A 22,572-nucleotide genomic window follows, 5' to 3' on the forward strand; every position below is an offset into this window, starting at 1 on the left:
GGATAAACAACAATTTGGTAGGAAAACACCCATTCCCCTTAGTAAAAAAAAGAAATTTTCAAGGGATATAGTTATAAAATAATCAGTAAGTTTCAAAATTGCATTTAAAATTTTTTAATGTCATCACGAAAAAAACCCTTTTTTCTAATTCATCTTTAAGGCGATTATCTTTGCTGGGAGAATTTCTGGAGATTTTTATTTCCTTTTCTAGTTTTAAACTATCAAACCGACCAGATTACAAGGATTCAAGGATCCGGGAAGACAAGACAACGCCTATATAAGACAAGCATCAAGTTTCTTCCTTGTGTTGGCAGGACCTTTTCCTCTCCGTCTCTCGCGAGACTTGGAAGCCGGAAGTTACACAAACGAATCTAAAGTCGCCGCGGCTCTGTTAATATTGGCGGGAGCCGGGCGGGGGACCTGTCTGGTGCCCTCGGCTGTGCGGTCCGGGCTGCGGGTGATCGAGGGCGTTGCGGTAGAGTTCCGCGGCCCGACGGCACGATGCGGGTGGCTGTGGCCGGCTGCTGCCATGGCGAGCTGGACAAGATCTACGAGACCCTGGCGCTGGCGGAGCAGCGCGGCCCGGGACCGGTGGATCTCCTTCTGTGCTGCGGCGACTTCCAGGCGGTGCGCAACGAGGCCGACCTGCGCTGCATGGCCGTACCGCCCAAGTACCGCCACATGCAGACCTTCTACAGGTGAGGAGCGCGCGGCCGGGCCTCGGAGCCCTCGGAGCGCACCCTGGACGGCCAGCAGGGGCGGCCTTCGCGTGAGGTTCCTCCTGCCGCTGACCCCGGTGTCCGGAGGACCTGGCACTTAGGAAGTAGCCCTGTCCTCCTTTCTGTAGACATCTGCCTGCCCCTTCTTCCCAGGGATCGGGGAGACACCAGGAGTTTTAGATACCTACTTTGCAATTGCTAGAATTCTAGGATTAGTTAATTTAATGATCCAGTTTTTACTGGACCTGCTGTATGCTAGTCTGGGTTCTAGAAGCCCAGACGATAGCTGTGAACTTCACAAAGTTGTTGACCTGGATGAATGTCTACTGGTTTGAGCTCAAGATTTCATTCCTTCATAAGAACAGGGATGGATGGATATTGGGGGACGTTTGGCGGTTTTTTAGCTGGGCCTTTTCCTTCTGACCCTCTCTCTATTGCTTTTCTGCTGTGGGTAATTTGACTCCTGACAACTTGACCTTTATCTTGTAGATATTACTCTGGAGAGAAAAAGGCCCCGGTTCTCACCATCTTCATTGGAGGAAACCATGAAGCCTCAAACCATTTGCAAGAGTTACCCTATGGTGGCTGGGTAGCACCAAATATTTACTATTTAGGTATGTGTTTAAGCACACTTTTTTGTCTTGTCGGGATTTGTACCGATTGAGAAGTATCTAGAGGACATACGGTGTTGGGGGATGCTGTTAACTTAAATAATCATGAGAATTGAGTTAAAACAGTTATTCAATGGCCAGTCATGAAAATCCATCCATCCTTCTTCTGATGGTTTAAATAATAGTATGATTACAAAAATCTTGTTATTTGTAGTCTATTTTTTCTTATTGAACTAGATTTTATAATGGAAAATATTAAACATAACAGGAAAGGGGTACCAAGTAGTAGAGTAAATTTCTCTACTTGTTAACTAAAACAACTATTACTCTGTTATACCCCCATACTTAAATACTTAGTATTGTTTAAATTTTTCCTGTGGGAGATGACTGGACTATAGCAAATCCTACCCACTATATTATTTCATTTTTATATCTTTAAGTGCATGATTTTTAAGTGATTTTTTTTTAAAACACACGTAGAAACCTGTCATGGCTCTGGTCTGGTTCCCCAGCCCTCTCAGACTATATAGAATTCCAGGCTTCTACATGGCTTATTCTCTTAGTAGATTCCTTCTGCCTATAACATTTTACTGAATTGCATAATTTTTCAGGTTTGGCTGGTGTAGTAAAATACCGAGGTATAAGGATTGGTGGAATCTCTGGCATCTTTAAATCCCATGACTATCGAAAAGGTATTGTTTGTTTGTTTGTTTGTTTGTTCCTTCCCCCAGACAGGGTTTCTCTGTGTAGCTTTGCACCTCTCCTCTAACTCACTTGGTAGCCCAGGCTGGCCTCGAACTCACAGAGATCTGCCTGGCTCTGCCTCTGGAGTGTTGGGATTAAAGGCGTGTGCCACTACCACCGGGCGAAAAGGTATTGTTTTGAGTGAATAACTTTTATATTTTAGAGCTTGCATGCTCTAGAGTAAAATGAGCAAAATTTATAGTTTGACTTGTCCATCAAATTTCTTGTATACATGATACTATTCTTAATTTTTTTATTGTAAGTATTTTATGCACATGAAAATGTAGATACTATATAGCGTATCTGTGTTTTCATGATCTAGTTTTATCAATTCAGTGTCAATTTTAATTTTATTTTTAAGAAATATAACAGTATAGGTATAACTGAAGTTCATGTTGACCTGACTATCCTTTTCCTCTTCTTTCCCCCTACTAATAGACAGGGAATTGCTGTTTCCAATTAAGTGTCTATCATTCACTTGATTATTTCATCTTACTACTGTATATGCAGGATTCCTGTTTTTTTTTTTTTTTTGGAGGTGAGGATTGAACCCAGGGCCTTGCGCTTGCTAGGCAAGCGCTGTACCACTGAGCTAAATTCCCAACTCGGGATTCCTGTTTTAATGTGTTGAACAGTGTTTTGCTTGCATCTTTTGCAGCTCGCTTCTTGGTTTAATGTGGTTCTTTATTATTATTATTATTATTATTATTATTAATTTTTGTTGTAGGAATTTAGCAGAGTCACTGTATCTGGGGTTAGATATTAGAATGAACAGCTGTTTTTTAGAAGTACTTTAACCTTGAAGAATCCTTGTGGAAAACAGTGATTGTTTTGCTGAAGGGTCATTGCAGCCATCCCAAGATTTTCGTTACAGGATGCCTCAGGCACACCTGAGACTCTTGTCTTATTGTGTATTGCAAAGGATACATAATAAAGGACTAGAGCCATGGGGGCATGTGATGCTCTCCTTTAGTAAGACATGTAAATTAGATTAGGGACCTTGGTATGAAGAAATACTTTGTGTAACAATCAATAAGTACATCTTTGTACGGCTGTTCGGGGTTCAGTTCATCAGAGAAGCTGGACCTTCCTGCTGCCACATAGGCCTTAAAATTTCATCTTGGAGTGTCTCCTTTCTTTAATCAACCTGTGCTACAAGGTGCACCCAACAAATTTTTTCATTTCTTTTACATCTGACCACAGTTTCCTCTCCCTCCTCTCCTCCCATCCATCCTACCCTTCCTGCACCAGTCCACTCCTCTTCTGTTTCTGTTCAGAAAGGGGCTGGCCTCCCATGGGTGTCAGCAAAGCATAGCATATCAAGTTGAGGTAGGACTAAGCTCCTCCCTTTGTATAAAGGCTGGGAGAGGCAATCCAGTATGGGGAATAGGTTCCCAAATGCCAGCTCAAGCGTTAGGGACAGGCCCTGATCCCACCGCTAGGAGTCCTACAAATTGACCAAGCCATACAACTGTCACACATATGTAGAGGGCCTGGGTTGGTCCCAGGTTTAACATGTTTTTGAAATTCATGTCTTGTTATGTGTAATCTGTTCATTTGTGGATAGTTTCATTGTGTGGACTTACCTCTGTATCTAACTGGTTTTTAGTTAGAGCAGTGGCTTAGATTCATACATATTGCACAAATTTTATGAATTAAATTGGCAACTAAAACACATTTAATTGTAACTGTTCATTGCAAGTCTGTTTCCTTACCCCTCTGCTCTCCGTGGTGCTAACCTGTTGGCATGGACTGCAAAGATGGGCTCTTTGTTACTGGTCCATGTGAATGTAAATTTGGAACCACTTTTGGAAAGACAATGGTAATACAGTTTATTTCTCTTCAATTTCAGGTCATTTTGAGCGCCCCCCTTATGATTCATCTACCATAAGGAGTATATATCATGTGAGAAATATAGAGGTCTACAAGTTAAAACAGGTATGTGAAAAGTACACAGTAGACTGGAAATAAATTTTGTACTAAAATGTGTTTGATTATATTGGCTTGCAACATTTGAGAATAGCAATTCAGTATTTCTAAAATTTAGAGTTTGAATAGTCTTTAGGAGGTTCACTGGTGAACAAATTTTAATTTTTAATAGTTAAAAGTTTATTTTAATGTGCAGTTGTAAAACATTTAATTTATGGTTTTACATATTATACTTAGGTTAAGAATAAAGTGTATGTGCTGAAATAAAATAATATTTTCAAATAAATATTTTAGCTGAGTGTGATGGTATAAACCTAATCCCGTCATTTATTAGGCTGAAGCAAGAAGATTATGAAGTTGAGGTTAGCCTGGGCTACAAAGTAGAATCTTATCTCAGAAGTGAAAATTTTATATTACTAAATTTTAGTATTAGATAAAAATAACTAATAATATTTAATAGAAAACAACTAATGGGAAAGATGAGAGGGGATATGAGAAATTGTGAAGATGGTCTCAAAATACTGACTTAACTGGTGAATGAAACTTAAGTTGTTGAGAACCCACTCCAGAGGTGATTCGGGGCTGAGCAGTTTTCACACATAGTATTTTATATAGTCTCGTTCAAGCTTGGGGAGGTGGCTCTCACTCTGCCTTCCCTAATTAAGAGTACCAAGTCAAGGTGTAGGCAGACAAGAAGCCTACCCAGGACCTCCCTGTCTCAGTATTCATGTCCTATGTTGTCCCTAGAGCTGCAGTGCGTGCTATGCCCACAGGCCTTTCCTGTGATCTGTTTGTTCTTTTCTTTTGGATGCTTTTTACCCCTTACGACCCAACTGGATGCTACCGTCCAATGACCACTTCTCTAGTTGGGAGCCATCGCCATTCTTCAGTTCTGATTATCCATTCAGTGACTATTCTATCTGACCAACATTATATGTTGTCTTAAATAGTAATTGTTTCAATTTAGTTTCCCAAGTACTTGTTTCATATACTTGATAGTGCTAAAGAGTAAATAAAGTGTAGAACATATTTTGTGTTTTCCTTATAAGCAACTCTAGATATTAATTTATGTAGCAAAGGGAGAATTTTGAGTTGGTACTACGTGATATGTTAGGAAAAAAAATTGACCATGCAAGCACTCCGCCACCCATCTACATTCCCGGCTCCTAATTTTTTTCCTGTTAAGTTTTTGGGTTTACTGTATTAATTACCTTGAAATCTTATTAAATCTGTGTTCTCTAGATCTTCAAAATTATAATTTCTTTACTAGATGAATTAACACAGAAAGCTAGATTATCAGTCTATAAGAGCTGGTGCATATGGTGTAGAGAGGAAGGGATTGGTTTGGTTAGTCTACTTTTTTTTCTTTTCTTTTTTAAAAAAAGATTTATTTATTTAATGTGCACTGTTTTTTTTTTTTTTTTTCTTGTATATATTCTGTGTGAGGGTGTCAGATCACTTGGAATTGGAGTTACAGACAGCTGTGAGCTGCCATGTGGGTGCTGGGAATTGAACCTGGTTCCTTTGGAAGAGCAGTCAGTGCTCTTAACCACTGAGCCATCTTCTCCAACCCCCCATTAGTCTATTTTTAAGACTTTTCTTTCTGTTCTTCTGTTCTTCAAGTTGAAGCAGCCTGTAGATATATTCTTATCTCATGACTGGCCAAGAAGTATATATCATTATGGAAATAAGAAGCAGCTTCTTAAGACCAAATCTTTTTTCCGCCAAGAAGTGGAAAATAACACGCTAGGGAGCCCTGCTGCCTCGGAGCTGTTAGAGCACCTGAAGCCTGCGTACTGGTTTTCTGCACATCTTCATGTGAAATTTGCAGCCTTGATGCAGCATCAGGTAGGACAGAAAATATTGTTCCTTATCTTTAATACACACTTACTGAACATCCATGAACTAGGCACCATGGGCACAGTGGTAAAGTCAGAGACCGGGCCAGGCGGTGGCGCACGCCTTTAATCCCAACACTTGGGAGGCAGAGCCAGGCAAACCTCCGTGAGTTCGAAGCCAGCCTGGTCTACAGAGAGAGATCCAGGACAGGATAGGCACCAAAACTACACGAAGAAACCCTGTCTCAAATAAATAAACAAATAAAAAATTTTAAAAAAGCCAGAGAGGGAAACACAACTCGCCTCTTAGAGGAGTTGCTTACTCAGTACTCAATGTGGGAAAGAAATGAGGAAGCAATTACAGAGTAAGGTGAGTGTGGTAGAAAAGGGCTGAGGTGTTGGAGGGACCCAAGCAGACTGGTGGGCTCAGATTGGTCCACTGGTGGAGAGGACAGTTTCCAAAGGACTGCATGTCTGAGCTGCATCTGGAGGTGTCAGGAGGACAGAGTCTCTGAGTGTTGCAATAGAGGGACCAACACTTGAAGACTTATAGGTCTCAGCGCACAGTGCGCTTGGTACTAGCTCCTATCCCTGAGGTGTAGAGGCAGATATAGACGGAACAGAGTCAGAACTGCTTTCTGGGTAGAGCTTGGGCACTTACCCCTTCTAGAGTTAGTCCACATCAGAAAGGGCCTTAGGAATATTCTCAAATAAAACTATGTTTCAGAAGCATTATACTTGTAATGTAGGGAAGGGTTCGGTCCAGTACTTGGGGAAGCACTGCATGTCCCAGCCATTCCAGAAAGACAGTGCTCATTGGGCCACTAGAGCTCTTGAGAAGGTCTCCAGAAGACTTGCAGAATTCTCCAGCTGTTAACCTGCATTTCCTAGGTGGTTTCCCTATGGAGTACTTGATGAGATAGCAAGATTTGGGTGTTAACTGGAAGGTGATGGGAAAGGTGGAGACCGGTAGAGACCGGTGGTGGTTCTAGAAAGACTAACGGGCAGGTTTGTGTGTGGAATGGAGTGATGGCAACAGAGAGAGGGTGCTGCAGAGCGAAGGGCAAGGAGCACAGAGGATGAAGCAGACTCTAGAGAGGCTTTGGAGGCAGAGCAGTAAGCATTTGGTGAGAAGGAGGGAGGCAGAGCAGTAAGCATTTGGTGAGAAGGAGAGAGGCAGAGCAGTAAGCATTTGATGAGAAGGAGGGAGTACAGGATGACTACCAGAGGGGTTTTTTGGGAGGCTGGGGGTTAGGAAACCATTTAGAAAATTCAGGGTTAGCAGTTGGAGATTTCTTGAAGTCCTTTATAGAGTTTCTCAGTCTTTAATGCATTAATGAGCACTTTGTAGAAAGGAATGTCATGTGTAATGCTTCCCAAACTACTTTCCTACTTTAACAACACTTCTGAGATAGTTTGTATCTGAAAGTAGCCCAAAGCACTTTCAGCTGTGGTCTTACTCCAGAGGGGCGGAAGTTACACTTACACAGTGACTGTGCTTGCTTGACATCCAAGCATGCCTTTTCCACATCCTGCTACTTTCTTTTGCTTAAGAGACAGTGGGGATTTCCTCATGTAGATCAAGCTGGCCTTGAATCCAGATCTGGCTGCCTCTGCCTTCTGAGTGCTGGGATTAGGGACTTGTGTGTTACCATGGCCAACTGACTCTTGAGCTGTTTTTTTTTTTTTGGCTTTGTTTTGTTTTTTGGGTTTTTTGTTTGTTTGTTTGTTGTTTTGTTTTTGAGACAAGGTTTCTCTGTGTAGCTTTGGCTGTCCTGGAACTCACTCTGTAGACCAGACAGGCCTCAAACTTACAGAGATCGCTTGCCTCTGCCTCCACAAAGTGCTGGGATTAAAGGTGTGCACCATCCCCGACCATCGGAAAAAAATAGTTTTATGGGATATAATTTACATATCAAGATTAACACATCTTAAATATATAATTCACTGATTTTGTTGTTGTTGTTATGTTTTTCGAGACAGGGTTTCTCTGTGTAGTTTTGGTGTCTATACTGGATCTCGCTCTGTAGACCAGGCTGGCCTTGAACTCACAGTGCTGGCTCTGCCTCTTAGTACTGGGATTGAAGGCGTGTGCCACCACTGCCCGGCTAGTTCACTGAGTTTTAAGTAAATGTCTAGAGTTGTATGAATACCACAGTCCAGTTTGTTTGTTGGTTTGTTTTGTTGAGACAGGGTTTCTCTGTGTATCCCTGGCTGTCCTGGAACTCAGACTCACTCCATAGATTGGGCTGTCCTGGAACTCATAGAAATCCACCTGCCTCTGCCTCCGCCTCCCAAGTGTGGAGATCAGAGGCGTGCATCACCACCCGGTTCACAGAGCAGTCTTACAACTTGTCCATCTTTTTCCCCAGAATCTTTTGTGTCTATCTGTAATCAGCTTTGCATCCGTAGTTGTAGACAACCACTGATTTCGGTTGTCTCTTCTGAATAATTCATGTAGAAAGAGTTTTTAGCAGCTAGTGTCTTTCATTTGTTTGTTTTTTGTTTGTTTGTTTGTTTTTTTCCTTGGAGCTGAGGACCGAACCCAGGGCCTTGTGCTTGCTAGGCAAGTGCTCTACCCCTGAGCTCAATCTTCAGCCCCCATTTGTTTGTTTTTATGAGTCACTCATGTAACACACGTCAGTATTGGACATCATTCTGTTGTGAGCGTTTGAGTTTTGGGGAAATGGCAGCCGATAGTGGTGAAGTGCTTTGCGCTCTACTGTCCAAGTCGGTGTAGACTTTTCCCTTTTTCTTATCTGTCTGTCTTTTCCTTTTTCTCATCTTTCTCTCCCTCTCTTTTTTTCTTTTTGGTAGTCATTCTTTTGACACATAATTGGGCGCACGTAAGAAATGTTACTTCTGCTCTATTCAATATATGAATTACTTGTGATGTTTTAACATTCTTATATCATGGTTTGTGTCATCTAGGCCACAGATAAAGAACAAGCAGGCAAAGCAACCAAGTTTTTAGCTTTGGACAAATGTTTACCACACAGAGACTTTCTTCAGGTAATAAGAACATGAGTAATTTTACAAAAGTTTTACTCTTCCAATGATTTTAAAGAAATAGTTTTTACTTCAGAATTTATTTGTACTATTTATAATTTATGTTTTCTGAGAATTTTTGGCGTTGTTTATGTTAACATTTTAAATTAACTAGATTTAAAATGATTAGAGTGTTAACATAAATGAATTACCTAAAATTTCCAATTTCATTCTATAGGTGTTAGAAGTAGAACATGACCCCAGTGCTCCTGAGTACTTAGAGTATGACGTTGAATGGCTTACTGTTCTCAGGGCCACTGATGACCTGATCAATGTGACCCGGAACCTATGGAATATGCCTGAAAATAATGGTCTGCATACAAGGTAGTTCTCCTCACTTTCAAACTTGCCCTCTGCACTGTGTCCAGTGCAGTGTCTCTGATCTGTGTTGTATTCTGGTCCCTGGAGAGTTTGCTTTGTCTGCAGAGAAGATGGGGTGAGGTGACAATGTGCTTTGGGGATCTGAGCATTTGGGGAGCCTCCTGGCAAGTGCTTGCTTGATGTCCTGACACATTTGTGAGGTGTAAGTGATTGCCTGTTGTCTCTAATTTGGGCCTGCCTGGGGGACTTACACCCATTAGCCCCTCCAGGCACTGGCCATGAGACCCCAACTTTGTACTCAAGGTTGACTGATAGTGGAGAAAGCTACAAGTTTTTGTCCGAGGCTGACAAAAGAAAGGGTCTGTTAGGTGTCAACCCAAGTAAATTTATGAATGTATAAGCATGCTTCAGACTATGGCATGGTGAAGGTTTAGTTCACACACACATTTGTTTTGAGGGATGAGTAAAGTTTTTTCTTAGAGTTGTTTTTTATTTCTTTTTTTTTTTGTTTGTTTTTTTTTTGTTTTTTCGAGACAGGGTTTCTCTGTGTAGCTTTGCGCCTTTTCCTGGAACTCACTTGGTAGCCCAGGCTGGCTGTTTTTTATTTCTAAAGATTATTTGCTAAGTTAATTATAATTTTACCACATGGGTTATTTAATTTTTAATTTTTATTTTATGTATATGGATAATCACCCTGCATGAATGTCTAGGCACCATGTATATGCCTGGTACCTATGGAGACCAGAAGAGGGAGTCAGATCTCTTGAAACTGGAGTTAGAAATGGCTGTGAGCTGCCATGTGGGTGCTGGGAATTGAACCCGGATCCTCTGAGAGAGTGGCTACTGTTCTTAACCACTGAGCCATCTCTGCAGCTCTTGTGTAGAATTTTTAAAGTTTCTTTTTTAATCCTTATGACTGGAGTCCGTACTTAGGGTTTTTACTAACTCTTTGAAGGTGATAACATGTACAAACCAATCGCTCTGATTGTTACAGGTGGGATTATAGTGCAACAGAAGAAGCTATGAAAGAAGTAATGGAAAAGCTGAACCATGACCCCAAAGTCCCCTGTAACTTCAGCATGACAGCTGCTTGTTATGACCCTAGTAAGCCACAGACGCAAGTGCAGCTGGTTCACAGGATCAATCCGCAGACGACGGAATTCTGTGCCCAGCTGGGCATCACAGACATTAACGTCATACTTCAGAAGGTCAAGGACAAGCGTTATCTGTTTGGTGAATATGAAGAGCAGGGTGATCTGGGAACCGATGACTCTGAAGAAGACCGGAGTGAATACAACACAGACACATCTGCCATGTCCTCCATTAATCCAGATGAAATCATGCTGGATGATGAGGAGGAGGAAGTTGTAAGTGCTTGCAGTGACATGAATACACCTTCTGTAGAACCTTCTTCCGATCAAGCTTCTGACTTGTCCACAAGCTTTTCCGACGTCAGGAACTTGCCAAGCTCCATGTTCGTGTCTTCTGATGATCCGTCCCATTCTCCGACTGGTAGGGAGGGGAAACCTGGGGAGACTGTGCAGTCTGGGGATGAAAAGGACTTAACTGAGTTTCCATTGAAGAGGCTGAGTAATGAACATGAGCCTGAGCAAAGAAAGAAAATTAAGAGGAGGAATCAAGCCATTTATGCTGCAGCAGACGACGATGATAACGATGAAGACAGGGACTTGTCTTAGTGATGTATGTAGTAGGTGATTTCAAGACCCTGTTTTTAGGGTTGAATTGTTGATTTATTACTGGACTTTGTAATAATGAAATGATGGAATTTTAGTTCTCTATCAACTTTGTTTTTAGGTGTATGTTTCAGATATAAACTTATTAAAATTTCATATGAAATTTGGTTGATGACCATTTTTTGAAGACATTCACTTCCATTTTTGTCAGCACTTGCTGCATTTGAACTTCGAGAAACTGTTCTCTAAGAAGGGACTATGAAGATAAACTAAGATGGATTTTGTAAATGTTTGGATGCATAAAGCGCCACTTAATTGCTGAAATTAATATCCTGTTGGCTTGTGTATTATGTTTTAGCCTAAATTTTTATGTAACTGGTAGCTGTATTAAAAGTTATCTTGGCCCGGTGCAGTTTAATATTAATTACCAACAAGATTGTCTAAATGCTGTCTCTTGCTTCATGATAGATTGATAGGAGTAAAGTATTGTCAAATGTCCATAGCAAACAACTCCACCTGGCTTGTCTCTAATTACCATACCTGGGCTGCCTGAGGAGATTGCCTCTGGACTTGGCAACAGAATCATAGCTCCAAGGGTCTCTCTCCTCCTCATCCTGCTGCAGTCCAAATCCAGGCATTAGTTTAGGGAAATCCTGAAGTGGTGGGCTTCCATTCTGCCAGCATTTGACGTCAAAGCTTTGGGACTTTGAGGCTTTTATGTTTGTCCCCTTCCATTTTTTTTTTCATTTAAAAGATTATTTTCTTACTTACATAAGGTATTTGAAACTGAATTTTCCCCACTAGTTTGAATTCCACAAATTCAGATCATGGTTTTCTCCAGAAAAGTTTTTCTAACAAGAAAAAACACACGTATGCCTGAGGCAATTTGTAGTATTAAATTACCCCGAATTTTTTTTTTTTTCTTTTTGGTTCTTAGAGACAGAGTTTTTCTGTATAACAGCCTTCGCTGTCCTGGAACTCGATTTGTAGACCAGGCTGGCCTCAAACTCGGAGATTCACCTGCCTCTGCCACAGAGTGCTGGGATTAAAGGTGTGTGCCACCATGACCTAGCTCTTGAAAATTCTTAAAGCAGAAAATAGTTATATATAAGACAAAATGCTAGAATTCGTAGATGTTGATTCTAAAAAAACAAACAAAATAATGCTCTAGTTTTCCGCAATCATGAAAGAATACAAATACAGACTGTGCAGATCTCAGACAAACAAGTTCCAGATCAGCCAGGGCTATGTAAAGAGACTGTCTCAAAAAAAATTTTTAAGTATGCAAATACAAAGATGCAAAAATATTATTCTTATAACATTGTCTAAGCTTGGTAGAACGTATGGTTAGAATTTCTTAGGAACAGAATTTATTGTTGTCAATTGTAGTTGAAATGGAGTAAATATGAAAGTTATCAGAAAATGATTCCCATAAAGTACCTGGTGGCTTTGTAACCAAATGACAGCTTGTCCTGCCTGTTACCACAAAGGCCAATGGGCAGAGACAAATGGAATCATTTAGTTATGTTCTTTCTATTCAGGTGGTGGGCAATCTGAAGACTGCGCTGGGTTCACGCCCTAGGAGGAGTGAACCACATTGTATTGCACTTCCAGCTAGCAGGCTATGTAAGGAGAGGCAGGGGGTCCAGAGCTTAGCCTCTCTCCTGGGGTCAGGTGGTCAGTGCTGTCCCTGACATTTGTGGTGCTGGTGTCTCATTATCTGTACTTCTCACTTGTTATTGTCTCTGGAACACCTATGTTTGGACACTCCCAAGGACACTGAGTGGTTAGTGTTCACAGGTGGTATCCTGTGTTCCTCCGAGTGCCACCTGGGCTGGAGGTTTAACTCAATGAGCCAGCCAGCAGTGTGTGCCCAGTGAGCTGTTTATGATGTGTACATGCAGATTTTCTGTAATGAGTACAGGCCCTGTATCGGAATAGTCCAGTTTCCTCTGGAAAACGTTTAAAGCCAGCTAATCCTGTTAAACAAACTGTTCCACAATATAGAAAAAGAAGAGGTTCTTTTAAGGAAGCAAGTGTAATGCCTATGCCAAATTTATGAAAAAGAACCTCACAAAATAACAACAGGCTTTGGGGCTGGTGAGATGGCTCGGCAGTTAAGAGTATTGGCTGCTCTTCCAGAGGATCTGAGTTCGATTCTTGCCATCTACATGGAAGCTCACAACTGTCTGTAATTCTAGTTCCAGGGGATTTGATACCCACTTCTGCCCCACTTGGGTATCATCCACACATACGGCACAGACATACATTCAAACAAATGTACACATAAAACAAAAAAAAGTACATTTAAAGATGACGTGGCATGAGCCATACGTACAGTAGAGGTGGTTCAATACTATGAAGCCTATTGAGACAATAGAGGTGATAAGAACAAACCATGATGATTTCCATAGATGAGGAAAGGGTCTTTGACAAAATTGAGCCCCGATTTCTGGTAGTGGAAAAAATGAAAATCTACCATCCAGCTAACTTTGGAAAGAGTAAGCATTTATCAAGGACAGGCAGCTACTGCCTCCGCTGCAGTCTACCCTGTCTTGGAAAGAACCAAACAAATCAGACAAGAGAAAATGCTGAGGGCAACCAGTCGCAGTGAAGAGCTCTGCATGTGGATGGCCTGGTGGTTTAGGGAGAAAACCCAAACTCCAGACCAAAGTCAATATAAGCATCACTATACCCCAGGATAGTAAGGTAAAGTGATGTGGGCTGGGGATGCAGCTTAGTAGAGCACTTGCCTGACCTGCACAAAGCTGGAGGGATGAAGCTGGGGTGGGGGTGGCATCCAATCCCTAACATCACATACATTGGGCATGGCGCTGTACACCTGTAACCTCAGCACTTGGCAGGTGGAGGCAGGAGGATCAGGAATTCTGGGATACATGAGACCTTGTCTCAGATGATAGTAATAATAATAATAAAGCACAAATCAGTATCAATAAATACAGATAATAAATAAGAAATCTCCAAAAGTTATAGTGAGGAAAGAAAACCCAGAAATATACCTTGCTCCAGATCATTGCAATGCTGTGGTCATCATATGCCTAGGGATAAAGATGTTGACACTCTAAACAGAACAAAGCCAATATAGTTTAAATTATATTATTAGACTGCAATTCTTGATAGTCTATATTATTAAAATGTCAAAGAAGATTTTGTTTTTAGTTTTTTGTTTGTTTTTTTTCAAGACAGGATTTCTCTGTGTAGCCTTGACTGTCATGGAACTCACTCTGTAGTCCAGGCTGGCCTTGAACTAATACAGATCCTTCTGCCTGCTTCTGCTTCCCAAGCGCTGAGCTTAAAGGTGTGTGCCACCACTGCCTGGCTAAAATGTCAAATTTAATTCTAGGAAATAAGCTAGTTTTACAAACGCACTGGTTTTAGCTTTGTTACCAAGCCATTTTAAAATACTGCATGATGGGGCTGGAGAGGTGGCTCAGTGGTCATGAGCTCTTGCTATTCTCGCAGAGGTCCACGGTTTGATTCCCAGCACCCACATGGTGGCTCACAACCATATATAAAGTTGCTGAGTATCTAACTCCCTTCTCTGCCTCCAAGGGCATCAGACTCACATACACACATACATACATGTGCACCATACAGACAAAACTCATACATAAAAACTAAAAATAAATCTTAAAAGCAACGTTACAATTTTCTGCCTGAGTAGTCCTAAGAGGCTAGCCATCACAACTGCAGACTCTAGGTAAACAGACCGAGGTCCACTTGGACTACCACTCCACCTTTTTTTCACTAAGTAGCCCAGGCTGGCCTCGAATTTGAAATCTTCCTGCGTTAGCTTCCCGAGCACTGGGATTACAGTGTGTCCCACCAGGCCCTGCTGTTTTTGCAAACCCAGGACGTGCATGTCAGGTGAATCCTCTATCACTGAGAACAAATCCCTAGGACGGTGGGGACGTGGGTGGGGATAGGAGTAGAGGAGTAGGAGGGGTGGGGTGAGGGTTCCCAGGACTTGACCCTCCCTACTGGGATCAGATTGACCATGGGACACAATGTCTTCACAGAAAAAGGTAATTCAAAGTCCAGAGGGAACATTATCAAAGTCAAAGCCACTGTCAAGAAGCGGCAGCTAGAGCTGCCCTAAGATCACGAAGGGGGTTCTTGTGCGTGTCCCCGCACTTCCACTAGGGGGAGCTACTATGTATCTTCCAATCTCGCAGCCTTAGCTTCTGTTTGTGTTCTGCTCAGACATCTGTAATGGTATCTCTGCTCTCAGGGGCAAGCCTCTGGCTCCTGCCCCTGCCCTCTTTATTTATTTATTTATTTTGAACTTCTATGCCTCAGCTGCTCTTGATGGAATCCAGTGACAGATGGCCAACCAGTATATGAAATCCCTTAAACCTGAGAAGCAGTAATCCATACATTCTTGCCATTGTGATACTTCCCCCGCTAGGATATATATCATGGAAATGATTCTATGTCCATATATTAAAACCCTTGGTTTTTGTTTCTCATGGGTCTTTGTTTTGTTTATTCTTAAATTTAAAGACATATCTTTTTAATGGGCTGGAGAAATGGTTCAGCAGTTAAGAATGCTTGCTGTTCTTGGAAAGCACTGATAAACCTAAAAAAGAATTTTTAAATTTTTCTAAGTTATGTGTGTGTATCTGTGTATTAGAATGTGCATGTAGTACAGGTGCCCAAGGAGCCAGGAGTGTTGGATGCCCCCCTGGAACTGGAGTTACAGGCAGCTGTGAGTTGTCTAATAAGGGTTCTGGGAACCGAACTTGAGTCCTCTGCAAGAGCAATACACTCTTAACCACCGTCATCTCTCTAGAACCTTATTTTTAAATTTAAATAGATCATGGAAAGTGCTATATATATTCATTTTATATATAACATGATATTTTGACATGCTCTCTGAAATAAATGTATCGAGCTAATTTAAAAATGTATTACTGGGATCGGGGATTTAGCTCAGTGGCAGAGTGCCTGCCTAGCAAGTGCAAAGCCCTGGTTTCTGTCCTCAGCTCCAAAGGGGGGTGGAGCATGAGAACCACAGACAATCAAGGTATCCCTCTAAGTGGTTAGGTTAAAACCAAAAATCACACAAACAACCGACTTATCCAAACTCAAAGAGAAAACACCATGTGAGAGCCAGTCTGTGAGCTTTCTTGGTCCAGGACCCACAGCTCCCTCAATCCATCTGGTTACAGGGGACAAGGAGACATAGAGCCTTCAGGTTGTGCTCAGGATGGCTGGAGAACACTGATCACTTGTGGGCACAGATAAAGGGTAGAGACAGACAAGGCTACATCTCTACAGGCTGTCAGGCTAAGGCTTCAGCTCACAGAAGGACCAGGGCTACCAACACCAGGCCTGTTCACACTCTGTCCGCCTGGCCCAACAGTAGCTAGACTCTTGGAAACTCAATTTGGAGGATGCATGAACATGATCACTCCATGGTATGGTTAAGAGGAAGGTTTTTATTATAGATTAGAGAAACAGAGAGGGGGTTGGGGGGCGAGAGAGACAGAGACAGAGACAGAGAGAGAGAGAGAGAGAGAGAGAGAGAGAGAGAGAGAGAGAGAGAGAGAGAGAGAGAACAGCCAGAGGCAGCTGGGAGAGTCTAGAGCCGAGAGAGAAAGAAGTAGACTGAACATGACCAGCAGATGGGACTTGGCCAGGGCTGTCTATGAGAGAGAGGGAGAGTAGCAGGGGATAGAGAACAGAGAACACATAGTGAGAATAGCAGGAGCATAGAGAAAAACAGAGAATAGCAGGGCTTTAAAGAGAATGAGTAGCGGGGAGAGGGAAGCCTGTGAGCTAAGGAGTTTAAGGTAGGGCAAGAAGTGAGAAGGCTAGGATGACAGCAGGGATTTTGAAATGTTTAACAGGTACCTGTAATGCTGAGGGAGCCTGGAGACCAGCACGTGCTCTGATACCCTGTTAGGCACCACAGGTGGATGTCCCTTCTGTCAGAGGCAGGGAAATGACTCCTTTTGGTAGAGGGAACCAGTTTCACAAGGTCCTGAGGAATGCTGGCTTTTATCTAACCACCAGAAGTCCTCCTAAATAGGCCAGGTTGAGCTCACTTCTGGATATTTGAACTGCCTTCTGGAGTTTGGAGAATTGGAGTTTCCTTTCAACCTAATACAGGAGAATTGAAGAATTTCCTTGTTGCCGGGCGGTGGTGGCGCACGCCTTTAATCCCAGCACTCGGGAGGCAGAGCCAGGCGGATCGCTGTGAGTTCGAGGCAGCCTGGGCTACCAAGTGAGCTCCAGGAAAGGCGCAAAACTACGCAGAGAAACCCTGTCTCGAAAAAAAAAAAAAAAAAAAAAAAAAAAAAAAAAAAAAAAAAATTTCTTGTCTAGAGAATTCCTGCCTGCCCACTGAGAAGGTTGTTGCATCCAGCTAGCTTTATTAATATTATTGCTATTGTTATTTTTAAAGGGCACAGCGAACTCAGTATAATTTTCTACACCTGAGGCAGGCTGAAGCCCAGCCAGAGCCTATGAGAAGGGCCTCTTGTAAGATGCTCAGGTGTGTACCTTCCCCTTGGGTCTTGGTGGAAGGATCAACATGTTTACCAGCCTTCCCATCAGTTCTCACCCTCCCCCAGGATGAGACCGATGACACTGAGAGCCACAGGTGACAAATCTACAGGGTCGAAGGTTTCCTTCATCGCCCAGCGCCGATATAAACTGTCTCTCCCCGACAGAGGCACCGTGGAGTTCCCTCACGAATCTGCTCTATCTTTGAGGACCATCTTGAAGCCCAGTCTCAGTCCCAGTCCTTGGGGGCTTTTAAGACACACATAACTCGGATGAGCAGGTGGGTGTGAAGCGGGGTGGTGCAGAATGAGTTCCAGAACCAGTTTTGCAGTCTTCTACAACGCGATGCTTTTGCGGGGGAGAGGAGGCATCCACCCCTCAAATTTGTACCTGGAGATGTGGGCAAAGTGGGACAGTCGGGAGAAACAACAGGACAAAGTGGCCGTACAACTTCTGAAAGTCACTTGATGCTTCTCTCACGGGTGTCCCCTAACCTGGTTGTTTGTCCCCTAACCTTCCTCTTCAGTGAATCTACTCTAGGGTCTTTGGTGGCTGCACGGTCAGCGGGCACTTCAGAGGACTTTGTCCACACAAGGGACTGCAAGGCTATGCTGAAGAGGCAGCAAGCTCGGCTATTGCAGCTGGAAGGCACTGTACCCACGGGATGGGGAAGGAGTTGGAGGTCGTTCACCACTTCCTTAAAATGAGGTAGTAAATATTTTAATCAAACTCTGAAGCAAAATGGCAGTGATGAGCAATTGTGGGCTTCCCCGTAGGCAATGGATTTCATGTTTTCTCTGGGATGATGGTGGTGGTGGTGGTGGTGGTGGTGGTGGTTGGTGGTGGTGGTGGTGGGGTGGTGGTGGGGGGTGGTGGGGGGGGGTGGTGGTGGTGGTGGTGGTACACACCAGCCAGAGCCACTGGAGTTCATAGTGGTTGTAGTGCGGAGACTGCTCACAACACTGTCTGTGTCCCAGATGTAGCTTTGGTTGTTGGTACCCACACAGGCTTCCTTATCAGATTAGCAGCAGACACCAGAATCTTCCAGGGATGGTGAGTTAAAAGGCCAGTGTCTGCCTCCTGCAGCCAGAGGTTCAGCCCCGCCAGGCAGGGACAGGGGCGTGGGTGGCGCTGAGGAGCAGGAGTGCCGTGGCACCCAGGAGCTTTTCTTCTCCAGCCCTCTCCTCCTGCTTTCCTCTTCTGCTACTTCTATTTTTAACATCTTGAGGAATATCCTGTTTTCCATAGTAAATGCACTAATTTATATCTCAACCAACAGAGAGAGAGAGTGAAAGGATGATAAATGGTGCTGATGGCAGTGCTGGTTACTGCGTGGAAAGGTCACGGTCACGACAGAACCCAGTGTTAGTTTTTAGAGCTTTATTAGGAGGGAAAAGGGGAGAAGGAGAAAGAGGAGAGCCAGGTCTGGTAGAGGAGGGAAGTGGAAGCAGAGCAGAGAGGGAGCAGAGAGAACAAGTGGGGTCTGAACCCAGCTTTTTAAGGCAGGTATGTAGTCATCAGCACCCTCTGATGACGTAAGACGCAAGACTCCAAGATCCTAACAGAGAGGGTTTGTTTTCTCCATTTTTACCAAAATATCTTTTTTAAAAAACATGATCTTACTCTATTTCCCAGGCTGGCCTTGAACTCATGGCCATCTTCCTGTCTCAGTCTCTGGAGAGTTGGGAGTACAGTCATAAACCACTACATCTGGCATTTTATGAATTTTTTTTGTAATAGCTATTGTAACAGCAGTGTTCTGACTATGATTTGGACCAGGATTTACATTTCTTCTAGCCACTTGTTCGTCCTCTCAGAAATGACTGTTAATATCCACTAGAAAGCAGCACGTGCTCTTCACAGAAGAAGCATCTTCCTAGCCCCTCAGGGCACTTTTAATGAGCCTCCTGTGAGACTGATGTCCCTAACGTATCCAAAACTATTTGCAGTTATCCTTCATCTTGGAATGCCTATTGATAGCTTTTACCTGACTTCCAACTAGGTTAAACTTTTATTTCTTATTGATTTGTGGGAATTTTCATATGGTGAGAAAGTTGCAATTTTGTTTTTTGATCTCTTACTTTTTTAATTGATAGGATGTTGGGATATTTCAGTAAAATTAAATCTATTTTGAAAAAAAAAAAACAATATAAAGACAGCCTTTGGGGCTGTAGAGATGGCTCAGCAGTTACGAGCTGGCTGCTCTCTCAGAGGACCTGGTTCAATTCCCAGCACCCTCATGGCAGCTCACAAATGTAACTCCATTTCAGGAGATCTGATACCCTCACACAGACATACATGCAGACAAAACACCAATGCACATTAAAAAAAAAATCTAAAAAAAGTTTGCTTGTTTAAAAAAAAGACAGCCTTTATACAACACAGGAAACCAAAAAAAAAAAAAAAAAAATGAGTAAAAAAAAACAATTGCCATTGATATTTTGATAGATTTCCTTTTGTGTGTGCATTATCTCTCACTTGTAAAGAATCTGTAATTACTGAGACTTTGGGCTGTTTTATAAAGGAAAATTGTATAGTGAAATAATAATGCACAATCAAATTATCCCCCTGACTGAATATACGGTTTAATTGTAATCTGAACACCCTTGTAATTATGACTCAGGCTACCCTGAAGGTCTGGAAGTCTACCATGCATTCCAGCGGCCTCACCACATCTCAACACCTTTCCTCCCAAAGGACCTCCACCCCATCCTGAACAACAACCATGTCCTTGAGTTTCTTTGTAGTTTCTCACTCTTGTCCAATCCCAGATACTATAGACTCATTCACTGAAATATTGCCATGTCTTTAAAATATTTTTCAATCTTCAGGATCCCCTTCTTGTTACTGTTCATTTGTTTTTGTTTGTATAAAAAGCATTTTTTTTTTAAAGATAAAGATTCTAGGACTTTATCCTCTATATTTCCTACAAACTGCCCTTGGGATCCAAGGCTTCCTTAGATGAAGGTAGAGTCCCTTTGAAAAGACCAATAGTTTCTAGGTGTAGTGGGGGCATGCCTTTAATACCAGCAGAGGCAGGTGGATCTCTGGGAGTTTGAGAACAGCCTGGTCTACAGAGTGAGTTCCAGGATAGCCAAGGCTGTTACACAGAGAAACCCAGTCTCGAAGAAAAAAAAAAAAACAAAACCCAAATCAAAACCAACAGTAGTACCATGTTCGTCCACCAGGAGGCACAAATGATCTGGTTTCTGTTTTGAGTGTGTATGATTGATAACTGCTCCTGATATCCCAGTGCTCAGATTCATTGGTTTGTTGGGAGTTGCAAAATAGCAATTTCCTAATTCAGCCATTTGTTATTTGGAATATGCTGGAATATTTTATATCAATATTACTTTTCTATTCAGTAATCAATGGTATAATTTTATATTGGAGATTAATATTTGGTTTTTATTGGTTTTTAAGGTAGTTATTTGTTTCCTTGTACATCTCAAAACTAGTCAATTAACTTAAAAAAATCCTTATGCTTGGGGGGAGCGGGATCGGGGAGGACAAGGGAATCCGTGGCTGATATGTAAAATTAAATTAAATTATAAAAGAAAAGAAAATAATCCTTATGTTGAGTGTGGTGGTGCATACCTTTAAATCCAGCATTCAGAAGGTAGAGGCAGGAGGATCTCTGTGAGTTTGAGGTCAGCCTGGTCTTCATAATGAGTTCCAGGTCAGCCAAGACTACATAGTGAGACCCTGTCTCAAAACAAAACAAACAAACAAAAAAATCCTTGTCTATGATTTTAAGATATTTGCAGAGCTTCAATAAAAACTTCAATCAATTGTGATTATTATACTTTTTAGAGCAGAGCTCTTTGCTTTGCTTGGGTGAATCCTGGGCCATTAGATAAGCTGTTACTAGCTTTTGTGTTTTAATATGTGAAATTATATTTCAGATTCATCACCTGTCTTATACTTTTTTTTATAATAGACTGGAATGAACAGTTTCACTTCAATAGCCTTTGTTTCTCTTAGACATGATAGCTCAAGATCAATCTAAGTACAAAAATGGCCAATTGCTACTGACTGACATTATATCTATACTCATTCAATGGATAGAGCTAGGAAATATGCATATATCAAAGTTCATACTAATCCTTTGGAAGGGACAGGGTATTTTGAGGAAGGCTTTTGCTGTGTAGCCCTGGTTGGTCTGGAACTCAATATGTAGACCAGGTTGGCTTTGAACCCACAGTTATTTTCCTGCTTTAGGCTGCTGAGTGCTAGGATTACAGAGGTGTATCATAGTGCCTGGCCTGATAATTCCCATTTGAATTCAGGAGTACAGACGGTTTTACATAACCTCTTGCAGATTACTTCAAAATTTCTATCTTCCAAACCGCTAATCCTGATTTTCAAGGGCCTAGAGAATCACAGAAGTTGAATCTCCCATGAACACTTATGTACCCATGTTACTTCCAGTGAATTCTCAGAATAACACTACTGGTAGCAAACTTTCCTTTTCTCTCTATTTTGGCTCTTGATAGGATTGATTTTTTTTATGATCATATGTGTGTTTGGTATGTGCAGTGGGTATGAGAATATAGTATCCCCCTGTGGTGCTTTGACAGAAAAGGCCCCTATAGGCCCATAGGAAGTGGCACTATTAGGAGGTGTGGACTTGTTGCAGGAGGTGTGTCACTAGGGGGTGGGTTTGAGGTCTCCAAAGCTCAAGCCAGTTCACTTCCTGCTGCCTGCCCTTGGAGATGTAGGACTCTCAGCTCCTTCCCTAGCACCATGTCTGCCTGCACGCTGCCTGCCATGTTTCCCGCCATGAGAATAATGGACTGAACCTCTGAAAATGTAAGCCAGTCCCAATTAAGTGTTTTCCTTTATTAGAGTTGCCGTGGTCAGGGTGTCTCTTCACAGCAATAGAAACCCTAACTAACAGGGACAAATAACCAAACAAATGGAAACACATGAACTATGAATTAAAGGCTGAGGGGTCCCCAACTGGATCAGGCCTTCTGAATAGGTGAGACAGTTGATTGGCTTGATCTGTTTGGGAGGCATCCAGGCAGTGATACCAGGTCCTGGGCTCGATGCATGAGTTGGCTGTTTGAAACCTGGGACTTATGCAGGGATGCTTGGCTCAATCTGGGAGGAGGGGACTGGACCTGCCTGGACT

The 22,572-nt window shown here is 42.3% G+C and overlaps 1 protein-coding gene across 2 annotated transcripts; it reads left to right on the top strand.

Moving 5' to 3' along the window:
* Positions 1-350: 350 nt before the first annotated feature.
* On the top strand, positions 351-11,328 carry Dbr1 (debranching RNA lariats 1). 2 transcript variants are annotated; one of them, XM_028869966.2, is made up of 8 exons: positions 351-698; positions 1,209-1,333; positions 1,942-2,022; positions 3,927-4,012; positions 5,627-5,851; positions 8,773-8,853; positions 9,068-9,213; positions 10,205-11,328. In XM_028869966.2, exons 1-8 carry the CDS (start codon positions 502-504, stop codon positions 10,905-10,907), a joined length of 1,644 nt encoding a protein of 547 aa, XP_028725799.1. In that variant the 5' UTR covers positions 351-501; the 3' UTR covers positions 10,908-11,328. The 2 variants fall into 2 exon arrangements, with proteins under 2 accessions (XP_028725799.1, XP_037063769.1); XM_037207874.1 differs by lacking the exon at positions 5,627-5,851.
* The last annotated feature ends 11,244 nt before the right edge of the window (positions 11,329-22,572 follow it).

This window comes from Peromyscus leucopus, chromosome 7 (assembly GCF_004664715.2).
Source record: "Peromyscus leucopus breed LL Stock chromosome 7, UCI_PerLeu_2.1, whole genome shotgun sequence".
Classification (NCBI taxonomy): Eukaryota; Metazoa; Chordata; class Mammalia; order Rodentia; family Cricetidae; genus Peromyscus; species Peromyscus leucopus.